This window comes from Dermatophagoides pteronyssinus, unplaced genomic scaffold, assembly GCF_027571235.1.
Source record: "Dermatophagoides pteronyssinus isolate colony J.1.1.1.1 unplaced genomic scaffold, Derpt_VIB-CSIC_2022.12 sq0003, whole genome shotgun sequence".
NCBI lineage: Eukaryota > Metazoa > Arthropoda > Arachnida > Sarcoptiformes > Pyroglyphidae > Dermatophagoides > Dermatophagoides pteronyssinus.
In genome coordinates this window covers 708,144-730,730 of record NW_027461527.1, presented here as the reverse complement: position 1 = coordinate 730,730, position 22,587 = coordinate 708,144, and the positions used below count along the sequence as shown (strand labels likewise).

At 29.4% G+C, this 22,587-nt stretch overlaps 6 protein-coding genes across 6 annotated transcripts; 2 read left to right on the top strand and 4 right to left on the bottom strand.

The window, feature by feature from the left end:
- The first annotated feature begins 116 nt into the window (after nucleotides 1-116).
- Nucleotides 117-2,269, top strand: Sec61alpha (SEC61 translocon subunit alpha). The gene has a single exon (XM_027341067.2). It carries the CDS (start codon nucleotides 671-673, stop codon nucleotides 2,093-2,095), a length of 1,425 nt encoding a protein of 474 aa, XP_027196868.1. The 5' UTR covers nucleotides 117-670; the 3' UTR covers nucleotides 2,096-2,269.
- Nucleotides 2,270-2,846: 577 nt separating this feature from the next.
- LOC113791305 (coiled-coil domain-containing protein 174) lies at nucleotides 2,847-4,247 on the bottom strand. The gene has a single exon (XM_027341068.2). The coding sequence runs from the start codon at nucleotides 4,183-4,185 to the stop codon at nucleotides 2,875-2,877; it is 1,311 nt and encodes a 436-aa protein (XP_027196869.2). The 5' UTR covers nucleotides 4,186-4,247; the 3' UTR covers nucleotides 2,847-2,874.
- A 131-nt stretch (nucleotides 4,248-4,378) lies between these two features.
- Nucleotides 4,379-12,823, top strand: LOC113791301 (spectrin alpha chain-like). The gene is given in 10 exon segments (XM_027341064.2): nucleotides 4,379-5,222; nucleotides 5,277-5,853; nucleotides 5,919-9,034; nucleotides 9,101-10,655; nucleotides 10,658-10,959; nucleotides 11,018-11,326; nucleotides 11,388-11,710; nucleotides 11,770-12,019; nucleotides 12,021-12,368; nucleotides 12,432-12,823. Coding segments are annotated over 10 exon segments (7,443 nt in total). The 5' UTR covers nucleotides 4,379-4,685; the 3' UTR covers nucleotides 12,558-12,823.
- On the bottom strand, nucleotides 12,594-13,896 carry LOC113791307 (regucalcin-like). The gene has a single exon (XM_027341069.2). It carries the CDS (start codon nucleotides 13,868-13,870, stop codon nucleotides 12,797-12,799), a length of 1,074 nt encoding a protein of 357 aa, XP_027196870.2. The 5' UTR covers nucleotides 13,871-13,896; the 3' UTR covers nucleotides 12,594-12,796.
- Nucleotides 13,897-14,008: 112 nt separating this feature from the next.
- On the bottom strand, nucleotides 14,009-15,103 carry LOC113791262 (serine hydrolase BPHL-like). The gene is made up of 2 exons (XM_027341013.2): nucleotides 14,867-15,103; nucleotides 14,009-14,802 (listed from the first exon to the last, which is right to left on the bottom strand). The coding sequence occupies exons 1-2, from the start codon at nucleotides 14,958-14,960 to the stop codon at nucleotides 14,153-14,155; spliced, it is 744 nt and encodes a 247-aa protein (XP_027196814.1). The 5' UTR covers nucleotides 14,961-15,103; the 3' UTR covers nucleotides 14,009-14,152.
- Nucleotides 15,104-16,586: 1,483 nt separating this feature from the next.
- On the bottom strand, nucleotides 16,587-21,947 carry AcCoAS (acetyl coenzyme A synthase). Its single transcript, XM_027341033.2, has 8 exons — nucleotides 19,959-21,947; nucleotides 19,622-19,817; nucleotides 19,377-19,525; nucleotides 18,621-18,851; nucleotides 18,052-18,511; nucleotides 17,720-17,966; nucleotides 17,186-17,431; nucleotides 16,587-17,079 (listed from the first exon to the last, which is right to left on the bottom strand). Exons 1-8 carry the CDS (start codon nucleotides 20,453-20,455, stop codon nucleotides 16,865-16,867), a joined length of 2,241 nt encoding a protein of 746 aa, XP_027196834.2. The 5' UTR covers nucleotides 20,456-21,947; the 3' UTR covers nucleotides 16,587-16,864.
- Between the last annotated feature and the right edge of the window lie 640 nt (nucleotides 21,948-22,587).

Here is a 22,587-nt window from a genome sequence, read left to right as displayed (position 1 = left end):
ATCCGATATTAATTTCCAAAAATACGTTATATGTTTAGAGTATCCAATAATACATTGTTTATTGACAGTACTTTCGAACACAAAAAAAAACATTTTCACGAAAGCCTCATCATAACCTGACGTCACAACCGCTACACACATTCATCGAGTGGCGAGAAGAGTCTACGTGGAAAATCACCATCAATCCGGCCAAAAAAAAATTTATATTTTTTTTTGTTCCTTTCTTTTAAATCATAGCTTAAATGGAATTGATTATTTGAATTATTACAGTAACAAAAAGAAAAAAAAATTCGATTCTCATCGAAAGAAAATAAGCAAACGTAAGCTTATTTTTCTTAAATAATCAAATTATTTTTCAAAAATCCAGTCAAACAACCAACTAACCAATCAATCAGTCCCACGATCATCATTAAATTATCATCATCATCATCATCCAAAATTATCATCATCGGAAGAAAGAAACGACAATATTCAAACACCGCCAGCACATCAAACAAATTTTCTTCTGTTTACACACCATATGAATGATTCTCGTTCATAGATTCTTTTGAAACTATTCGAATCATTTATTCTTTCAAAATTCTCTCAACAAAAAAAAATTATTGTTATTAACTGGTCGCATTTTTTTCTACATTTGTTATTGATTGATTTATGATCGGTTGAAGTCAAGATGGCCATAAAATTTTTGGAAGTGATCAAACCATTCTGTGGCATATTACCCGAAGTTGCCAAACCAGAACGAAAAATTCAATTCCGTGAAAAAGTATTATGGACAGCTATCACTTTGTTCATCTTTTTGGTCTGTTGCCAGATACCATTATTTGGTATAATGTCATCAGATTCGGCTGATCCATTCTATTGGATGCGTGTTATTTTGGCTTCTAATCGTGGTACACTAATGGAATTGGGTATATCACCTATAGTTACATCGGGATTGATTATGCAATTGTTGGCCGGTGCTAAAATCATTGAAGTTGGTGATACGCCTAAAGATCGAGCTTTGTTCAATGGTGCACAAAAACTTTTCGGTATGGTTATTACGATAGGTCAGGCTATTGTTTACGTCATGACGGGAATGTATGGCGATCCCAGTGATATTGGTGCTGGTATTTGTATGCTGATCATCATTCAATTGTTCGTTGCCGGTTTGATTGTTTTGCTGTTGGATGAATTATTACAAAAAGGTTATGGTCTTGGTTCCGGTATTTCATTGTTTATCGCTACAAACATTTGTGAAACTATCGTTTGGAAAGCGTTTTCTCCTGCAACAGTGAACACTGGTCGTGGTACTGAATTCGAAGGAGCTATCATCGCTTTATTCCACTTGTTGGCCACACGACAGGACAAAATTCGTGGACTTCGTGAAGCTTTCTATCGTAACAATCTACCAAATCTAATGAATTTGTTGGCTACAGTTTTGGTTTTCGCTATTGTTATATATTTCCAAGGTTTCCGTGTAGATCTACCTATTAAATCAGCTCGTTACCGTGGTCAATACAGTTCATATCCGATCAAACTATTCTACACGTCAAACATTCCGATCATTTTACAATCAGCTTTGGTTTCAAATCTGTACGTCATTTCACAAATGTTGGCCGTTAAATTTAGTGGAAATTTCTTTGTAAATTTACTTGGTGTTTGGTCGGATACAGCCGGCGCTGCACGTGCCTATCCGGTTGGTGGCCTTTGTTACTATTTATCACCACCAGAAACATTGGGCCATATTCTTGAAGATCCAGTTCATGCCGTCCTTTATATAATATTCATGTTAGGATCGTGTGCATTTTTCTCCAAAACCTGGATCGAAGTTTCCGGTTCAAGTGCCAAAGATGTGGCTAAACAATTGAAAGAACAACAGATGGTTATGCGTGGTCATCGTGAAAAATCAATGATTCATGAACTTAACCGTTACATACCGACGGCGGCTGCTTTTGGTGGTCTATGTATTGGCGCTTTATCGGTATTAGCCGATTTTCTTGGAGCAATCGGTAGTGGAACCGGTATCTTATTGGCTGTCACCATCATTTATCAATATTTTGAAATATTTGTCAAAGAACAAAATGAATTGGGTGGCATGAGTACATTGCTATCATAGAATGTAAAAGAATGTTTTTCAAACTAAAAAAAAAAAAATACAATAAAGATGATCCTTCACATCGAAAAAATATCCCCCTTTTCCATTAAATTCTATGGATCATCATCATAACATCCCCATCTAACCCTTTTTCCTTTTTAAAAAATCTACAATCAAGCAGCATTTTGAATTGAATTATAATTTTTCCAATTTTTATTATAGAAAGAAAGACTGAGAGAAAAAAAAATTTATATTTTTGATAAAATTTAATTAGATAGAAATAGAGCTCAATAATGCTCATGTTAAGAATTGCAACACCAACAACAACAACAAAACATATAAATTGTATGTAAGAATTATTGAACTTGAAAAATTATTATGTATTTCATCTGCTTTTTTTTTCTTTATTTCTTTGTTCCATTTTGAGATTTTGAATAAAATTTAAGATTTAAAAAAATAATAATAATCTTTGATGTAATCAACAGATGGCGTATACAATTTTTTTAAAATTGGTTGATAGATTTTTCGAATCTTTTTTTTGAGAATGATTTTTTTGATGGCGATCAGGATACAGTGATAATCATCATTATATGATCACATTATATGACTATCTATGATGTTTAATTCGAAATCAATGATCGGCTAATCATGTCATTTTAATATTCGACAAGATTTTCTGATATAAAAAAAAACGAATGTTTTTTAATTTTTCAGATGAATTTTTTGAATGAAAATTATTTTTGTAATTTATCAATTTGAACTTTAATAAAAATTTTGGAAAAACAAAAACTTTTTATTTTTCAGGATTTTTTTCGTATTTCGGAAATTTTTTCCTTTATAAATTGAAACATATCTGGATGTTCAGATTTTGAACGATTATTATCACTTGAATTAGATTGTGATTGACGTTGTCGTTCATTTGGAAATGATGATTTTCCGGAATGATGATATAATGTTGGTGGTGCAAATTCTGGATTACGTTCTTTGCGAAGTTTTTCCTGATATCTTTCTTGCGAATAGAATGGTGTTTTTGTTCGAATATTTGTATCCGTAACACCTTCTTTACCTAGATCCCATTCTCGTGGACCAATTGTTTGTGGTATTTTTATTTCTAATGTAGCTTTTTCCAAACGAATTTTTTTATCCGAATCTTTATTATCATCATTCACATCATCATCATCATCATCGTCATCGTTATCATCTGATTGTGCAATGGGCAATGTTATGCCTTTTCGTGCAGCAATTTTTTCCAAACGACTTTTTAACATTCGTTTTCGTTTTTCTTTAATTCTTCGTTTTTCATTTTTATTCGATTCAGTTTCTTTACGTAATTGATCAAGCATTTCCATTTGTTGACGTCTAATTTGTTCATCTTCGCTAAACGAATAGAATCCAACACCATGATCACGAATTTCACCTTCACGAACATGTTGATAATGAATATTGGATACAGTTGGTTTTGGTGGAGGAGGTAAATTATTTGTCTCTGAATCATAATCTGAATTTGATTCTTCTTCTTGTAATTGTAATTCACGACGTTCTTCTTCTTCACGTTCTTTTTCTAATTGTTCTAATTCATCTCGAGTGACCATTTTTGTTCGTCCAAATTGATCAATATATTCGACTAGATCTTCTTCTTTATCATCTTCATCGGATTCATAAATGGAATGTTTTTGATTAAAATTTACCAGGATATTTTCATCATCAGGATCAATTTCTACTTGACCTTTAGAAATTTGGTCATATAATTTGGCTTTTCTTTCAAGATTCTCTCGACTTTTCTGTAAAGCACGTTCTTCAGCTTCAGTTAATTCTTTTTTATCTTGTTCATCATCTTTTTTCTTAATAAATGTTTGTTTGTTTCGTTTATTGTTACCATCAGATTGTTGTTGCACAGCTTCCAAAAGTTTTTTGGGTAATGTGCTTGTTTTGTTGGCACCTTGATCATACAGATGTTTATCACATTGTATTATTGTTGAATCTGTGGAATTTTTTTGCTGTCGAACTTGTTCTTGTTTTCGAAATAATTCAGCTTTCAAATCTACAATTGATGATGAATTTACTTGTATTATTTTTTGTGATTTTGGAGCATCTTTGTTCGGTTGAGACATTTTCTATTCTGTTTTGCAGAAATAAAATTTCAAAACAAATATTTTTTTTCTGATGAAATAAAATATGTACTGCTCATATACAATGTGTCTTGTATGAAAATTTGGCAGATTTAAGATTTTTCGAATAAAGATGAGAGGATTCTTTTTATAGAATTTTGTTTAGCTAATGATTCATAGCATAAGGGTGGTTTTTTTTTGTTGTTGAACATGATTATAGAATCATTCGAATGGAAATTTTTGGCATGAATATTGCATTTTAGTTTTATGATGGCTACAATGACGATGATAGGGAAGTAATGTTGATGGATGGATGGATGGATGGATGCTATTTTCGGCACATAACACACCCATATATTTGATGGTGAATTGAGTAAACATTCACATAAAACAAAATAGGCATATAATTCCGAAATTATTTCATTCATCGTTTAGTAATTTTTGTAGCGATGACCGAAAAAAAATTTGATTATTGAGTGTTTTGTTTTCTTATCAATTAAATAATGGAAATGGAACAAGAAAAACCTAAACCGGAAAAAGTTTCGAAAATTTCGGAAAAACCGAAAATTCCACCAAAACCAAAACATCTTAATTTAAATCCAACAACTGATGAATCATCAGATTCAAAACAACGATCACCATTTAGTCCGGTACATAGTCCACCATTGTCACCAACTTTACTACCGGAAGAGGTAAAAATTTTGGAAACAGTCGATGATATTCAAGATCGTCGTGATACAGTTTTGGGCAAATATGTTTTATTCAAAGCTGATACTCAAGATAAACGACATAAACTTTTAGATTCAAAACGTTTTCAATATTTTAAACGTGATGCTGATGAATTAGAAGCATGGATTATGGAAAAGCTACAAGTTGCTTCAGAAGAATGGCACAAAGATACAACAAATATTCAGATTAAAATTCAAAAACATCAGGCTTTTGAAGCTGAAGTACAGGCCCATACATCGGCAATCGATACATTGGACAAAAATGGTAATCAAATGATACAGAATCAACATTTTGCTAGCGATACAATCAAGGTAAATTTCAATAACTTTTTTTTTGTGTCTAATATCTTATATGCTATTCTACAGAAACGTTTAGAAGAGATACATAAACTTTGGGACATGTTGTTCATGAAAATACAGTTACGTGGTGTTCGTTTGAACGAAGCATTAATTTTGTTACAATTTTCAAAAAAATGTGATGAAATTCTATATTGGATTACTGATAAAGAAACACAATTAGGTGCTGACAGTTTGGATGATATTGATCATATTGAAGCTCATACTCGTAAATTTGAAGATCTTGTCAAAGATATGAGCGGTGAAGAATTTCGCATTTTAGAAATCAATGATCAGGCTAATAAGTTGATTTCGAATGGACATCCAGATGCTTCGGTCATAAGTAAAAAGAAGCAACAAGTGAATGATGAATGGGAAAAGTTAAAAAATATGGCAGCCAATCGTAAGGATAAACTTGGCGCAGGTCATGAGATTCATGATTTTACACAAGAAACAATGGAAACACTTGGATGGATTACCGACAAAGATCAAACTTTGGCCAATGATGATTTCGGTAAAGATTTGATGAGCGTACAAGCATTACAACGTAAACATGAAAATTTTGAACGAGATTTAGCCGCTCTAGGCGATAAAGTTGATAATCAAAGTAAGTTGAAATAAATTTATTTGCACACAATTCTTTTAAATTTAAATTTCAAAAAAAATTTCCAGTCAAACAAGCAGATAAATTGTTGAAAAAACATTCAGTTGGTAATGATCATATTGGTAATACAAAAGCCAATTTAGAGAATGCATGGAAAAAATTAAAAGCCAAATCAGATGAACGACGAAAACGTTTAGATGAAGCATTTCAAGTGCAAAAATTTCTATCCGATTATAGAGATTTAATACTTTGGATTCAATTGATCAAAGATATGATCAATGCTGAAGAATTGGCTAAAGATGTTGCTGGTGCTGAAATTCTACTCGAACGACATCAAGAACATAAAGGTGAAATTGATGCACGTGAAGATAGTTTTCAAATAACAGAAAATGAAGGTAAACAATTGATTGAAAATAAAATTATGGTACCAGAAGTGGAAGAAAAATTAAAACATTTGAATGATGAAAAAATGTCTTTGGTTATGTTATGGGAAGAACGACGTATTCTTTATGAACAATGTATGGATTTACAATTATTTTATCGTGATACTGAACAGGCTGAACAATGGATGAACAAACAGGATGTATTTCTTGAAAATAATGATCTTGGTGATTCATTGGATCAGGTTGAATCAATGATCAAAAAACATGATAATTTTGAAAAAACAATGAAAGCACATCAGGAAAAAATTAATGCATTGGATGAATTTGCACAACGATTAATCGAAAATAATCATTATGCTTCGGATGATATTGAACAATTACGACAAGCATTTTTATTACGACGTGATGATCTACTTGAACGTGCACGTTTAAGACGTAATCTATTGAATGATGCTTATCGTTATCAACAATTTTTAATCGATTATGATGATCAAAAATTTTGGATTGTTGAAAAACTTAAAATGTCATTGGATGATACATGGCGTGATTTGACTAATTTAAGTGGAAAAGTAAGACAGATTGAAAATTTTAAACAAGAAATTGAAGCAAATCAACCACGAATTGATGAATTAATTAGTAAAGGTGAAAAATTAATCAATGATCAACATTATGCATCGGATGATATTCGAGATAAAACAAATGATATTAATAAAATCTGGCAAGATCTTATTCAAGCTGCTGAAAATAAACGTTCAAAATTAGATGATGCTGGTGATGAACAAGCATTTAATCGAGCTGTTGAAGATGTTGAATTATGGTTGAATGAAATTGAACGTCAATTAGCCATTGAAGATAAGGGTAAAGATTTAAATTATGTGCAGAATTTGTTGAAAAAACAATCGGCTATCGAATTGGAAGTGTCTGATCATCAAGAAACTGTGAATAATATCATTAATAAAGCAAACGAATTGATTGACCAAAATCATTTTAACAAGAATCAGATTGCAGCCAAAAAGAATGCCTTGATAAAACGTTTTAATAATATTAAAATACCTGTGAAAAATCGTCGTCGTCGTTTGATTGATTCGGCTAAAACACAACAATTGTTTTGTGATATTGATGATCAAATTGCATGGATCAATGAAAAAGAACCGTTGATTAAATCATCGAATCGTGGTCGTGATCTAATGGGTGCACAGAATTTGAAGAAAAAACATCAGGCAATTCTTTCGGAAATCAACAATCACAAACCAAGAATACAGGCCGTAATTGATCAAGCTGAACAATTGGTCAAAGATGGATCAATGCCAAAATCGGGTGTTGATCAAATTAATGAAAGGATAAAAATTTTGAATGATAAATGGAATGAATTGCTTGATCGTGCTAATAAACGTAAAGAAGATCTGGATGATGCTATTTTGGTTCATCAATATTTTACTGATGTAAATGAAGCCGAAACATGGTTGAATGAAAAAGAACCAATAGTAAGTGATCCATCTATTGGTCCTGCCAAAACTGAAGATGCAATTGAAGCTTTGTTGAAAAAACATGATGCACTTATGGATGATATTGATGCATTTAAATATACAATCGAAGATCTTCGAAAACGTGCCGAAGATTTCAAGCAACGAAAAGTACCTGTTCCTATGGAAACTCGTAAAGAAGTTGTTGTAGCATTAATGGATTATCAGGAAAAATCTCCACGTGAAGTATCAATGAAAAAAGGTGATATTTTAACATTGTTGAATGCTAACAATAAAGATTGGTGGAAAATAGAAATAAATGATCGACAAGGTTTTGTACCGGCTGCTTATTTACGTAGAACTGAAACGGCAATACCAGCCGATAAAGATCAACAACGAACATTGGATCGAGATTTAATTCCACAACGGCAAAAACAAATTGAGAAAAAATATACCGACATAATGGATCATGGTCGTCGTAGAAAGAATAAATTAGAAGATGCATGTAAAGCATTACAAACAGCTCGTAAAGCTAATGAATTAGCACAATGGATTAAAGATAAAGAACAAATTGCTACTATTGAAGTAATTGATGATAAACTTGATGATTTAGAACAAGTTGAAATGATGCAGAAAAAATTTGATGATTTTTTCGAAGAACTTAAACAAAATGAAGTTCAATTGGCCGAAATGAAAGATGTAGCCGAAAAATTAAGGAATCAAGGTGATACAGAAGCGGCTGCAAAAATTGATCAACAAGTAAATCAATTGAATAATAAATGGAATGAATTGCAAGAAATTTCGGCAAAAAAAGCACAAAAATTAGAAAGTGCAAATGAAGTACAACGTTTTAATCGAGATATTGATGAAACAATTGATTGGATTAAGGAAAAAGAAGATGCATTAAAAGATTTGGATAATATTGATGAAGATGATATAAAATCAGTGGAAAAATTAAAACGAAAATATGATGGTCTTGAACGAGATTTGGCTGCATTGAATGATAAAATCAAAAGAATGAAAGAAACTTCTTCACGTTTGGCAAACAATCGACCAGAACAAGCTGATCAAACTAAACATAAACAACAAATTGTGAATAAAGATTGGGATAAATTACTTGGACAGGCACATAAACGTAAAGAGAAAATAATTAATCTATATGATTTACAGCGATTCCGTGAAATGTTTAATGATCTAGCACAATGGATTATGTCAATGTTAAGTCGATTACAAGATCATAAAGCTCATGAATTGAATGATCCTATTGAAGCGGAAGCTCTTTTGGAACAACATCAAGAAAAAGTGAAAGAAATCGATGCTAATTCAACACCATTTAATGTAAGTTTTTGTTTGTTTGTTTGAACTTTTTTTCCAAATATCTAACCTTTGTGTTTTTTTCCAAAGAATTTTGAAAAATTTGGTGAAAAATTGATCGAGCAAAATCATTATGCTACACCTGAAATAAAGAACAAATTAGAAGATATGAAAGCGAAACGACAAAAATTAAACGATGAAGGAAAAAAACAGAGAAAATTTCTGGAACAGGTATTGGAATATTTAAATTTTAAAAAAGAATGTGAACAAGCTGAAAATTGGATGGGTAAACGAGAACAATTTTTGGAAACACCACATGATGATGATGATAATGTTGAAGCAATGATCAAACGACATGAAGATCTGGGTAAAGCGATCGATAATCAAGAGCAAAAAATTGCTACCATTGCTAATTTTGGTGATCAATTAATTAAAAAAGATAATTATAATTCAGATCCAATACAGAAAAAAATCAACGAACTATTGAAACGTTGGAAAGAATTGAAAAATAAATTGATGGATAAAAAATCACAGCTTGGTGAATCACAATCATTACAACAATTTTCACGTGATGCTGATGAAATTGAATTATTGATTAATGAAAAACTACAAACAGCATTAGATGAATCACCTTATCGTGATCCGACTAATATTGAATCAAAGAATCAAAAACATCAAGCATTTGAAGCTGAACTTCGTGCAAATGAAGAAAAAATTCGACAAATGTTAGAAGATGGTAAAAAATTAATCGAAAAACAAAAATGTTCAGGAAATGAAGATGCTGTCAAACAACGATTAGATGCTGTTACTGAACAATGGAAATTTTTAATCGAACGAACCAAATTAAAAACATTCAAATTACGTGAAGCTAACAAAGGTCGAGATTTCAATGCGGCCATTAAAGATTTAGATTTTTGGCTAAACGAAATGGAAGGTTTACTTAAAAATGAAGAAACTGGAAAAGATTTAGCATCCGTACAGAATATGATTAAAAAACAACAAAATCTTGATGCTGATATTGCAGCTAGAGGTGAAAAGATAAAAAAGATGAATAATTTAGCTGATTCATTAATGGAATCGGATCAAAATGATAAACAGGCATTACAGGATAAACGTTCATCAGTGAATGAACGTTATGAACGTTTGAAAAATCTATCCGATTATCGAAATGCTAAACTAAATGATGCTTTAACAACATATCGATTTTTCAAAGATATTAACGATCAGAATAGTTGGATTAATGAAAAAAAATTATTACAAGATTCGGATGATTTTGGTAAAGATTTGGCTAGTGTGAATAATTTACGAAAAAAACATAAACGTTTTGAAAATGATGTCCTAGCACATGAACCAATCATTCAAGATATTATTGAAACTGGACAGAAATTAATGGCCGAAACTACACTACCAAATGCACCTGAAACTGAAAAAAAATTAGAACATTTGGAAAATAATTGGCAAGATTTAAAGAAAAAATTACAAGATCGATCGGATAAACTAGAAGATGCATTAATTTTTCAACAATTTATGACCGATGTTGAAGAAGAAGAATCTTGGATTGCAGAAAAATATAAACTACTTTGTGATCCAAATTGTGGTGATTCGATTGCAGCCGCACAAGGATTATTGAAAAAACATGCAATACTTGAAAAGATTTTCAAAATCATATGGATCGTTATAAAGATATTACATTGACTGGACGTGGTCTGATTAATGAAGGCAATTTTTGTGCACCAAAAGTTGAACAAAAATTGGATCAATTACATGATAAACTTAATAATCTACAAAAATTAGCCGATAAACGAAAACAAAAATTGATTGATAATTTTGATTATCTACAATTCTTGTGGAAAGCCGATGTTGTTGAAAATTGGATTGCCGATAAAGAACACCATTTAAAAACTGATGAAATTGGTCGAGATCTTTCGACTGTTTCGGCTTCGTTATCGGTAATTATAAAACTATGATAATTTGAATTGAATTAATCTATTGATTTTTTTTTCGTAGAAACAAGACAATTTCGATAATAGTTTACAGGCATTCGAACAGGAAAGTTTAAAAAGTTTAACTTTATTCAAGAATGCATTAGCATCACCTGGTCGTGATCATGTTAAACGTGAAGACATTAATAAAAGATTTGAACATTTAATGAATCGATGGAAAAATCTTCTTCAATTAGCACAACAACGACGTGAACGAATATTGAATGTTCAGAATCAATACAAAGAAATTGAAGATTTATTTTTGGCATTTGCAAAAAAAGCATCAGCATTTAATTCATGGTTCGAAAATGCTGAAGAAGATCTTACTGATCCGGTAAATTTATTATATTCTTTTGTTTTGTAACAATTTGATTTTAATTAAATAGTTTGTACAGGTTCGTTGTAATTCATTAGATGAAATACAAACATTGACAAAAAATCATCAGAATTTTATTGATTCATTATCACAAGCACATAATGATTATCAAACATTATTGGATTTGGATAAACAAATTAAAGCCTATAAATTGGGACCAAATCCTTATACATGGTTTACGATTGAAGCAATCAATGATACATGGCGTAATTTACAGAAAATTGTGCTTGAACGAAACAAAGAATTGGAAAAAGAATATCAAAGACAAATGGAAAATGATAAATTGCGAAAAGAATTTGCATTAGTTGCGGATAAATTTCATCAATGGCTTTCATATATTAGGTAACTGTTATCATTATTATGATTTTTTAACCCAAATTTGATAAATTTTTTTTCCATAGAGTTGCATTGATGGATTCACAAGGAACATTGGAAGAACAATTAAAATCTGCACAACAAAAAGCCGAAGAAATAATGAAAAAACGTGAAGATCTGAAAAAGATTGAACGATTAACAGCAACACTTGAAGAACGATTAATTTTAGAAAATAGATATACAAATCATAGTGCATTAAGTTTAGCACAACAATGGGATCAAATTAATCAATTATCGATGCGTATGCAGAATAATCTAAAACAACAAATACAAGCCAAAAAATCAATCAGGTGTTAGTGAAGAAAGTTTACGTGAATTTACAATGATGTTCAAACATTTTGATAAAGAACGAGTTGGAAAATTGAATCATAAAGATTTTAAATCCTGTATGCGTGCATTAGGCTATGATTTACCGTTGATCGAAGAAGGTGAACAAGATCCTGAATTTGATGAAATATTGGATGAAGTTGATCCATATCGTAGTGGATTTGTTTTTCTACATGATTTTATTGCTTTTATGATTAGTAAAGAAACGGAAAATATCTCTACACAAGAAGAAATGTATAATGCATTTAGATATATTGCCAATGATCGACCATATATTACATTGGAAGAAATTCAAGCGGTATGTTATTTTATTTGATGTTTTTTTTCGAATCTTTAATTACAATTTTAATTTTTAATCTAGAATATACCATGGGATAAAGTGGATTATTGTATTAAACATATGAAACCATATGTTGATCCAAAAACTAATCGTGAAATTAAAGATGCTTATGATTATCAGGCATTCATTCAACGATTATTTAGCTAAAGAATTTTTAGCAATCATCTTTTCAAAAAAAACTCATCAACTTTTCAAATTATATCTCTTTATTCATAGATTTTATTAGTATTTAATTATAGTTTTTTTTTTGTTCTGTAGTCATCATATACGTTAAATATTCAAGATTGAATTTTATTTCAATCAACGATGAGTGAATATTCTAGTCATGTGCAATACAATTCATTTGTCAATTTTAATGAATGAATAATATTTCAAATTTAAATTGATTAAAATTTGAATTGAAAAGCTTTCAATCCTTTTATCTGTTTATTATTTATGAATTTTATTTTGAAAATTTTACCAGCCATTGGATATTTTTCTTGTTCATTTTTGATATTTGTTTGATTTGAATTTGAACCGGTTGTTACATAAATTTCATCAAAATTTTTACCACCAAATGTAAGTGATGTAGTTCGAAGTGCTGGAATCTGAATCGACATTATCACTTGTTTAGTTTGTGGATCTATTCTTACTATACGACCACCATTATACATTGATATCCATAAATAATCATTCGAATCGATTGTCATTCCATCTGGATATTCATCCGATTTGAATGAATTCGAATGTTGATTATCATCAAGATCAATGAATATACGTCGATTATTTATGGTTCCTGTGTTAAGATTAAAATCAAAAAGCCATATTTTTCTATCTTCTGAATCATTCAAATACATTAAAGTATTATTGTGATTCCAGGCCATTCCATTGGAAATAGTAAAATTTTCAGACATTTTGATAAATTTTTTTTCATTCATATCTAATCGATATAATGATCCACCAGATTTAACAACTCCATCCGATCCTTCTAAAACAGTTCCGATCCATAGACGACCAGCAGCATCAACTTTACCATCGTTGAAACGTTCTTTACCACCATGTTCGGCAGCACATTCAGCAATAACATCAAATGTCTTGTTAATCCAATCAAAGTTTACAATTTTATTTCGTAAACTTACTATAAAATGATTTGTATTATTATCGATTGAAATAATAATGGTAACTAAATCACCAAGATTAATTTTTTCATCTAAATTCAATTGTGGACAATATCGATGAATATAACCGGCAAATGCATCAACATAATATAATTGTTGATTATCATCATTCCAATATGGTCCTTCACCAAGATCTGAAATATCGGTAATTTGAATAGGTTCGACAGTAAAATTCATTGCATTTAAAATTAATGGCTGAAATGATAAATAAATCACTATAATTAATAAAAATAATTTGGATTGTTGTACATTGTTGTTATTTATTGACATTTTCATTATGCTCATTGATTCAACGATGCGCATCGATTAAAATGACAAACGACTTTATATTTGTGTTTAATCATTTTATTTTTTTGTTTGTGAAAAATGATTGATAAAATTTTATCATTTAAACTAATAAAACGAATGATAATTATTATATAAATGAATTGATTTGTTTTGCAATTTGAATGATGATTCAAAATTTTTTCTTTGGAATGATAATAAATATGTATTGGATGGTCGAAAAATGAATTGAAAAAACATGCAAAGGAAATAAATCTATGTAAATTTGTTTTTAAATTGTTAGTGTCGTTGATACATAGTTTAAGTGCTAATAAATTTTTCAACAATTTTATTAAATTCTCTTGTACGTTCTTGATGTGCTTGATGTGATGTTTTCGGGAAAATATGTATACGTGAACGTTGAAGATTTTTTCGTAAATGTGCAGCATGTGGATCAATTGGTGCAATAATATCATTTTCACCATACAATAATAATACTGGACATTGAATTTTAGCCAATGATGGTGTCATAAAATCACCCAATGCTTTATTCATATCAACCCAACCGGCCCACATTTTTTGTAAATCTTGACCATAAACTTTTTCAAACATTCCACGTCGTTGATCTGACCAACCGGTAACATCACGACAAAGATCGAATACTTTTAATTCTTTTGGACTGTTAAATGTTGTTGCACCCAATAATACTAATTTATGTACACGATCCGGATATTGGCTTGAAATAGTAATAGCCGTACGACTTCCATCACTAAATCCTAAAACACTAAATTTATCTAATTTTAATTGATCCATTAATTCGATTAATAATTTAGCATCACGATTATAACAATCATTATAATCACGTTCAGGTGGTCGACTTTGACCAAAACCTGGTGCATCCCATGATACTAATGTAAATTTTTCCGGATCAAAATAATCAAATTGTTGGCCATATTCTTGTCTAGTGGATCCTGAAAATAAATTTCAAATAAAAATACAAAAATGTAAAAAAGAAATTCAATTCAAAATTCTTACCAATCGATCCAGGCAACATAAGAAACACACAATCACCATGTCCTTGTACATCATAGAAAATTTTATCATAACCAGTTAAACTTGTGAATGGCATTTTCGATATTATTATTATTTTTTTTCTTCAAATTTGTTGAACACAATAAACGAAATGAACGAAATAAAATGATGATGTAAATTTTTATTTTACCAAAATGATCGTTCGGTTATAAAAAAAACAGTATTTTCTTTTTTTGCTTGCTTGTTTCAAGAAAAATAAAAATCCAGAAATAATTAAAAAGAAAAGAAATGACGGAAGAAAAAAAATGGACAAATATCAAATCTATACACTTACAATTTTCTGATAAATTTAGTTGCACTTTCTATTTTATTTTGGCTACTTTTAACGTTCGATAAGTAGTTATCATTGGTTATTTATCAATAATGATGATGATATAGTGTCCTAGCTGTGTTTGATGAGAAAAGATTTTTATGTTTTTTTTATGAGATAACTAGTTTTTTTTTGTTGAAAGTTGTTATGTCCAGTTATGTATCATTGCAAAATAATAACAACAACAAAGATAGAAGAGGATCACGTAGTAAATTTGATTGAATTTTTTTAGTTTAAATCAAACTTTCAATGAAATAATAATGATGACTAATCTTTCAATGAGAAAACTATCTGGACTCTGTTTCTGGAAGAGAAAAAGATCTTTTGGTTGGAAAAAAAAAGAGAGACCGAGAACGAGTTTTTTTCCTATTTGATTTGATTTGATTTGATTGTTGTTGTTGTTTTTGTTTAAGAAATTAATTATCAGATACAAGATACTATGATAATCATGTTGATGATGATGAGGATAATGATCATCATCACATGAGGATCCAAATTTTTCTCTTTTTCACTTTATTTCTCTCTCAGTTTATCAAATATCCAAAAAATATAGGGACTAAAGGAAAAAATATCATTATTATTTAAATAGGCCCTTTAGATATTGTTGTTTGTTGTTTTTTGAAACAAAAACTGATGATTCAATAAATGTTATGTATCAGTTTTTTTTTGCGAAAAGAGAAAATATTTTAATTTTTCCCCGTTATTGTTTGAACTTGTTGTTGTTGTTGGATCATTCGCCTGTTGATGATGATAATTAGTTATTTTTGTATCATTGAAAGAAAAGAGTAAGTGAAAGTGAGAAGAAAAAAGTTGAAATTCAAGTTTTTTTTTGATGATGTTCAACAAACAAGAAAAATGTTTCGAAATTGCTCCAGAGAAATTTATTTTTTAAAAAATAAGCTACCTAATAATGTTGACAAGGATCATAATACTGATAATTAGCTTTTTTGATATCAAAAAAAATTACGAAATCAATTAATTTCGTAAGTAAATTCGCATTTGTAGCGGTGTACTTTCCCCATAAACAAAAACAGAAAAACAACACACTTTTCTCTTCCTTTGTAGATAAAAATTTTTGATAACGAAAAAATGAAAAAAAATGTTAACAAACAACAGTGAACAGAGATGAACAAATAACCAGAAAAAAAAAGTAAAAGTAATCCTAGAACATGTGAAATTTTTCAATAATAATAATTTCAGGTAAGGTATGCAATATCAGTGGAAAAAATAAAATTATCAATCAATCAGTTATCATTTTATTTTACCATAACTATCAGTATCATATTTTATTTTTTTGTTGTTGTTGTTCGGTTTTTCAATTTTTATTCTTGTTTATTTATTAGATAATAATAATAATAATAATAATAAAATATTTATATTATTCATGGCTAAGGGTATGAATATAAAGGATTGTTTTTTGTTTGTCTGATTTTGTTTCTCTGATATTTTTTTCTGTAATGATGATAATAATAATAATTATAATTATAATAATGATGATGATGAGGATGAAGATGATGATAATTTTTTGTTTTGTTTACGGTTGTTGATTTTGATAATTTGATGAATTAATTTTGTATTAATGGAATGATGATCGAATGAAAATAATGATTAATGAATGAATGAATGAATTTTCAATCAAGGGCAACAATTGAATATAAATGTCTTGTTGTAAATAATTCTTCCAATATTGATTCATCGGCCATTGTTGAAATGTCACCTAAATCTGTATCATTACGTATGACTTTTGATAGAATACGGCGCATTATTTTACCCGAACGTGTTTTTGGTAATGCACTGATTGGATGTATTACTTCGGGTGCAGCTAATGCACCGATTTTTTCACGTGCTAATTTTTTTAATAATAATTATAATGTTCATGGGAAAAAGGAAAACAAATTTGATGAATAAATTTTATAAATTAAATGAATGAATGAATTGTGATTCAAACATACCTCGATCTTTAATATCTTTTTCCAATTCCGGAGTAAATTCATAATCATTATGTAAAACGACAAAACAATATATACATTCGCCTTTAATTGGATGTGGACTTGATACGGCAGCTGCTTCAGCAATAGCTTTATGTTCAACAATTGCTGATTCAACCTGTGCAGTTGATAATAAATGACCGGATACGTTCAACATGTCATCGGCACGGCCAGTAATCCAATAATAACCATCCTGATCACGATAACAGCCTTTTTTTTCGTTGTTGTTGTTGATTATTGAATATTAATGAATTTTTTTTTCGTTTCATATGTTGACCATTCAATGGTGTCAACGTGAGATAATTATATAAAGATTTTTTTTTATGAAAGAAGAGCAATGATATAAATAAAAAGAAATGATAGAGAGAGAGAGAAAAAAGTGAAAAAAACGGAAGCAAGATGAAAATAAAATGATATAATTAGAATTTTTAATTTTAGAAAGTATAAAATTATAAAAAGACAGACAAAATAGAATGAATAAAATGGAACGGAACTTACCATCACCAGTACTAAAATATCCTTTGAATTTATGAAAATATGTCATTTCATAACGTTCATGATTACCGACAACAGTACGCGCTATACTTGGCCATGGTTTTTTAATCACTAATATACCATTTCCTGGTCCTTCAATTTCTTTACCGTTAAAATCAACAATTGCCGGTGCAATACTGAAAAATGGTAATGTTGCCGATCCAGGTTTGGTTGGCGTACAACCAGGCAATGGTGTCAACATTGGTGCAGCCTAATTTTTCAAGAAAAAAAAGGAATTTGAAAAAAGAATTAGATTGATTGGATTGAATAAAAGAAAATCTTTGCTTATAGAATACCGTTTCAGTTTGCCAAAATGTATCAACAATTGGACAACGACGTTTACCAACAACTTTATAATACCAACACCATGCTTCTTCATTAATTGGTTCACCAGCCGTACCCAATAATTTTAATGAATCAAGTTTATATTTTTTCACATGTTCATCACCATATTTCATCAATGATCGTATTGCTGTTGGTGCCGTATAAAATATGCTTACTTGTAATTTATCAATAATTTCCCATAATCTTCCTGGATATGGATAAAATGGTGTTCCTTCAAACAAAACAATTGTTGCTGCATTAGCTAATGAACCATATACATTAACAGTATGACCGGTAATCCAACCAAGATCAGCAGTACAAAAAAATACATCATCTGGTGTATAATTAAATGTATATTTAAATGTTGTTGCCGCATAAACCATATAGCCGCCTAACGTATGCAATACACCTTTTGGTTTTCCAGTACTTCCACTATGTGTAACAAAAAAAATTAAAATGAATAATGATTTTTTAAAATCATTAAATTGATTTAAATGATTATTTAGAAAAATGATGTTTTTTTTTCTTCTTAAAACTTTACCTTGTATATAGAATGAATAGATCATCTTCGGCATCAATCCAAACAGGCTCACAACGATCGGACATGTTTTGTATAGCCGATTGCCACCAGATATCGATGTCGCAATTCCAATTGATTGGAAAATTATTATTAATGTCTGATGAAACTTTGCCATTTTCAATGCCATTAATAATGTTGCCTTGGCATGCATTCGAATGTCTTTGTACGATGCAGCATCTAATTTTATGATATCTAAGTATTATGCGTGTGTATTCAAGTGTGTTTCAAACATTTTTTTTTGTACGTATCAATTCAATGAATGATTTGATGATGCCCAAAATGAAAGGAAAAAAAATCGGGGTCGTCGTCGTCGTTGTCGAATAAGATGTAAAAGTAAAATGATATGATTGAAAGATGAAAGAAAAGAAACGAAAGAAAATGAAACAATTATGAATTAATGTCATTTAAAAAGTGAAAAAAAATGAAAAAAATCTATGTAAAACAAGATCTAATGAGATAATGATTATTGTGATAGGGGTTTCACACTAGCAGCAATGTGAATGAAATATTTCAAATGCAATATTTCACTACATTTCAGCCTTATGGACTGAAATATTGCATTTGAAATATTTCATTCACATTGCTGCTAGTGTGAAACCCCTATGAATGAAATTTAAATTTCAATCTATTTTTAATTGATTTGTTTTAGTTTCAGTGTAATTAAATTATTTTGAGTGTGGGTGAAGGTGTTATTCATTAATTTTTTTTAATACAAACTTTTTACGACATATTTCCAATGCATTATCAGCTAAATCTTTTAATGGAATAAATTTTTTTCCACGATATGAACCATCCATTGTAACTAGAATTGAACAACGTGCATCAATTATACGTTCAGATAATGATTCGGCAGAGAATCCGGCAAACTATTTGTTTAATAAATTATTAATGAAACAAAATTGATATTAATTTTAATTAAAAAAAAGATGATGATTTTTAATCGAAATAGAATCTATACTTACAACAACTGTATGTACGGCACCAATACGAACAGTAGCAAGCATGGCAACAACAAGATCGATAGTAACTGGCATATATATGGCAATACGATCACCTTTTTTAACACCTTTGCTTAGTAAAAAGTTGGCAAATTTGCACACTTCTTTCAATAATTGTGTATAGGTAATACTTCGAGATTCATGTGTTTCATTTCCTTCCCTATTTATTGGTTTTGTTTAATGATCAGGTAAGAGAGAGGAGAAAAACATAGAATAAATAGATGTTAAATGGATTCTGTTTCTATTCTAATAATGATAAAGTTTTTTTTTGTATTTAATAAATATGAATAATAATACATACCAATAATATGCAATACGATCACCGAGGCCATTATGAACATGACGATCCAATGCATTATAACAAATATTTGTACGTGCACCTTTCATCCATTTAGTAAATATTGGTCCTTTTGATAGATCAAAATTATAATCAAGAAAATCATCAATTCTTGGAGGTATTTCCCAATGAAAATTTTTACTAAAATTATGCCAAAATTTGACCGGATCTTCAATTGATAATTTATATAATTGTCTATATTCTTCCATATTATTAATGTAGGCATCTTTTTTATAATCATCACTTGGATAGACCATTTGGTCTCGATTAAAATCTGAAATGGCCATCTTTTTTTTTGATTGTTCACTAAATTTTATTATTGTTTTTTTTCGTTGTTGTTTTCGTTTTTGATCACAATCGTATAGAAGAAAAATAAATTTATAGAAGGGGTGTTGTAGTAATTGATAATTTAAAAAAAAAAAATATTTGTTGAATTTTAAGAATCGGAATACATTGCACATATTGAATTTGAATCGATGAGAGATTTATCTTTTCATTCAATAATAATTCTTATAAAGAATTTTATAAATGGAGAAAATAAAAAAAAACAACAAAACAAGAAATAAAAAACAAAACGAGAAAATTTTTACACATATAAAAACGATAACAAATGAATAAAAACACTATGGTAAAATTTTTGTATTATTACATTTTAGGAACATTTTTTTTCACATTCATTCATTCATCATCCAAAATGTTAAATGTAAAAACGAAAGTAAATGATGATGATGATGGTGGTGGTGGTGGTGGTGATGAAGAAAAAAAAATTTATTATTATTCACAAAACGAGAGCAACAAGAACATAACGGACAAGAGAAAATTGATAAACACAAACACACACACTTGATGTGAAGATAAGAAACAAACGAAAAAAATCCAAGAAAAAAAAAGAGACGAATATGAAATGATTTTAACTTTTAACTAAATAAACTGACAGGATTATTATTGAGATAATGTGTGTGTGTGTTGAGACATCGCCCATTTACCGTTACGAAGAAAAAATAATAATAATATAGTCAAATGTGAAAAGTGTTAAACAGTAGAAAGAAGCAAACAGAAAGTAAATATATTCTCAATATTTTTGATTTGAAAATTGAAGAAGAATTGTAGAATTGAACCGTTATTCTTTAGTTTTAAAAAAAAATTTTCACATCAAAATGACATGTGAAATGATGATCATTATATATTGATTATTATCTGAACATTATCTATGTTGTTATTTTTGTTGTCGATGATGATGATAATGATGGGTATCTGAATGATTCGATTAAGATTATTATTTTTCTTTTGGTGCCAAGTTTTTTTTTCGTTCAAGATAATAAAAAACGGATGATTATTGGCTATTTTGTAATCAGTATTATAACATACACGTCCAGTGTGTATATTTTTCTTCTTCTTCTTCAATTTTAAATTTGGAAAATGAGTGGAAATATCAAGTCATAATCAAACGACGAAGAAGAAAAAAAAGATGATTTTCATGTATTTCCAGTATATCTCCAGACGTTTCCCCTTTTTTTGTCCAAATCATCAATAACCAAAAAAAAAACTTGCACAAAAATAAATGAATTTACAAATATAATCACCATATGGTGGTTATGGTGGTGGAGGTGCCGAGAAACACTTGGGGCAAAAAAAAAAAGTTAAAATAAATTTTGATTTTTTTTGAAATTAAAAATAAACAACTTTTGCACAGAAATTGGAAAAAAAATTATATTTTGCAATAGCAGAAAAAATTTGAAAGATTGAAATTGAATTTTTTTTTGTTGCCTTTAAAAAGATATAGGATGCAGGATTGATGGAACACTGGATGATAAACGGTTCGAGAGCAGAAAATATTATGGGAACCAGAGATTTTTTTTTTCGTTGAAAAATGAGATGAGAAAATTGTTCCAGAGAAAAGAAAAACGTTTATGATGAATTGAAGAGAATGAACAAAAAATTGAAAAATTGATTGATTCGATCGATTGATTGATTGATCAAAATGCGAAAAAAGTCAATTTTTTTTGGTTTACACACACAAAGTCACAGGAATCGAATGTTTTTATAGCGAGAGAAGAAAAAAAAATGGATTCGAATTTCTTGATGCTATTCACAAAATATGTATCTGATTATGATTAGAATTTGGAAATTTGAAATTAATTCAAATCGATAATCAATTGCTTATCGATAAATGTTGTTGTTGTTGATTATTCCATGCTTTTTTACATCAGAATTTTTTGTTTTCTTACATAAAATTAATTAATTAATTAATTTTTGATGAATTTTCATTTCGATTAGATAAAATGATATAATTATCTTTATGAACGGAACACACACACACACGATCACAGTTGGAAGAAAAATAAACATTCGAAATTCATCTAATCAATCAATATCCATCCATCCAACCAACCATTAAAACAAAATAATTCAACAAGCCATTCTATGAAATGAATGAATAAAATTCATTAAACGAGCAACAAAAATTGAACGAATTTCATAAATTTTATCTTTAAAAGATAGAAGAAGAAGAAGAACACACGCACAAAAATCTAGAAGATTATTATTTTGCCACGACCATCAACCACCACCACCACGATCATCACCTTATCAT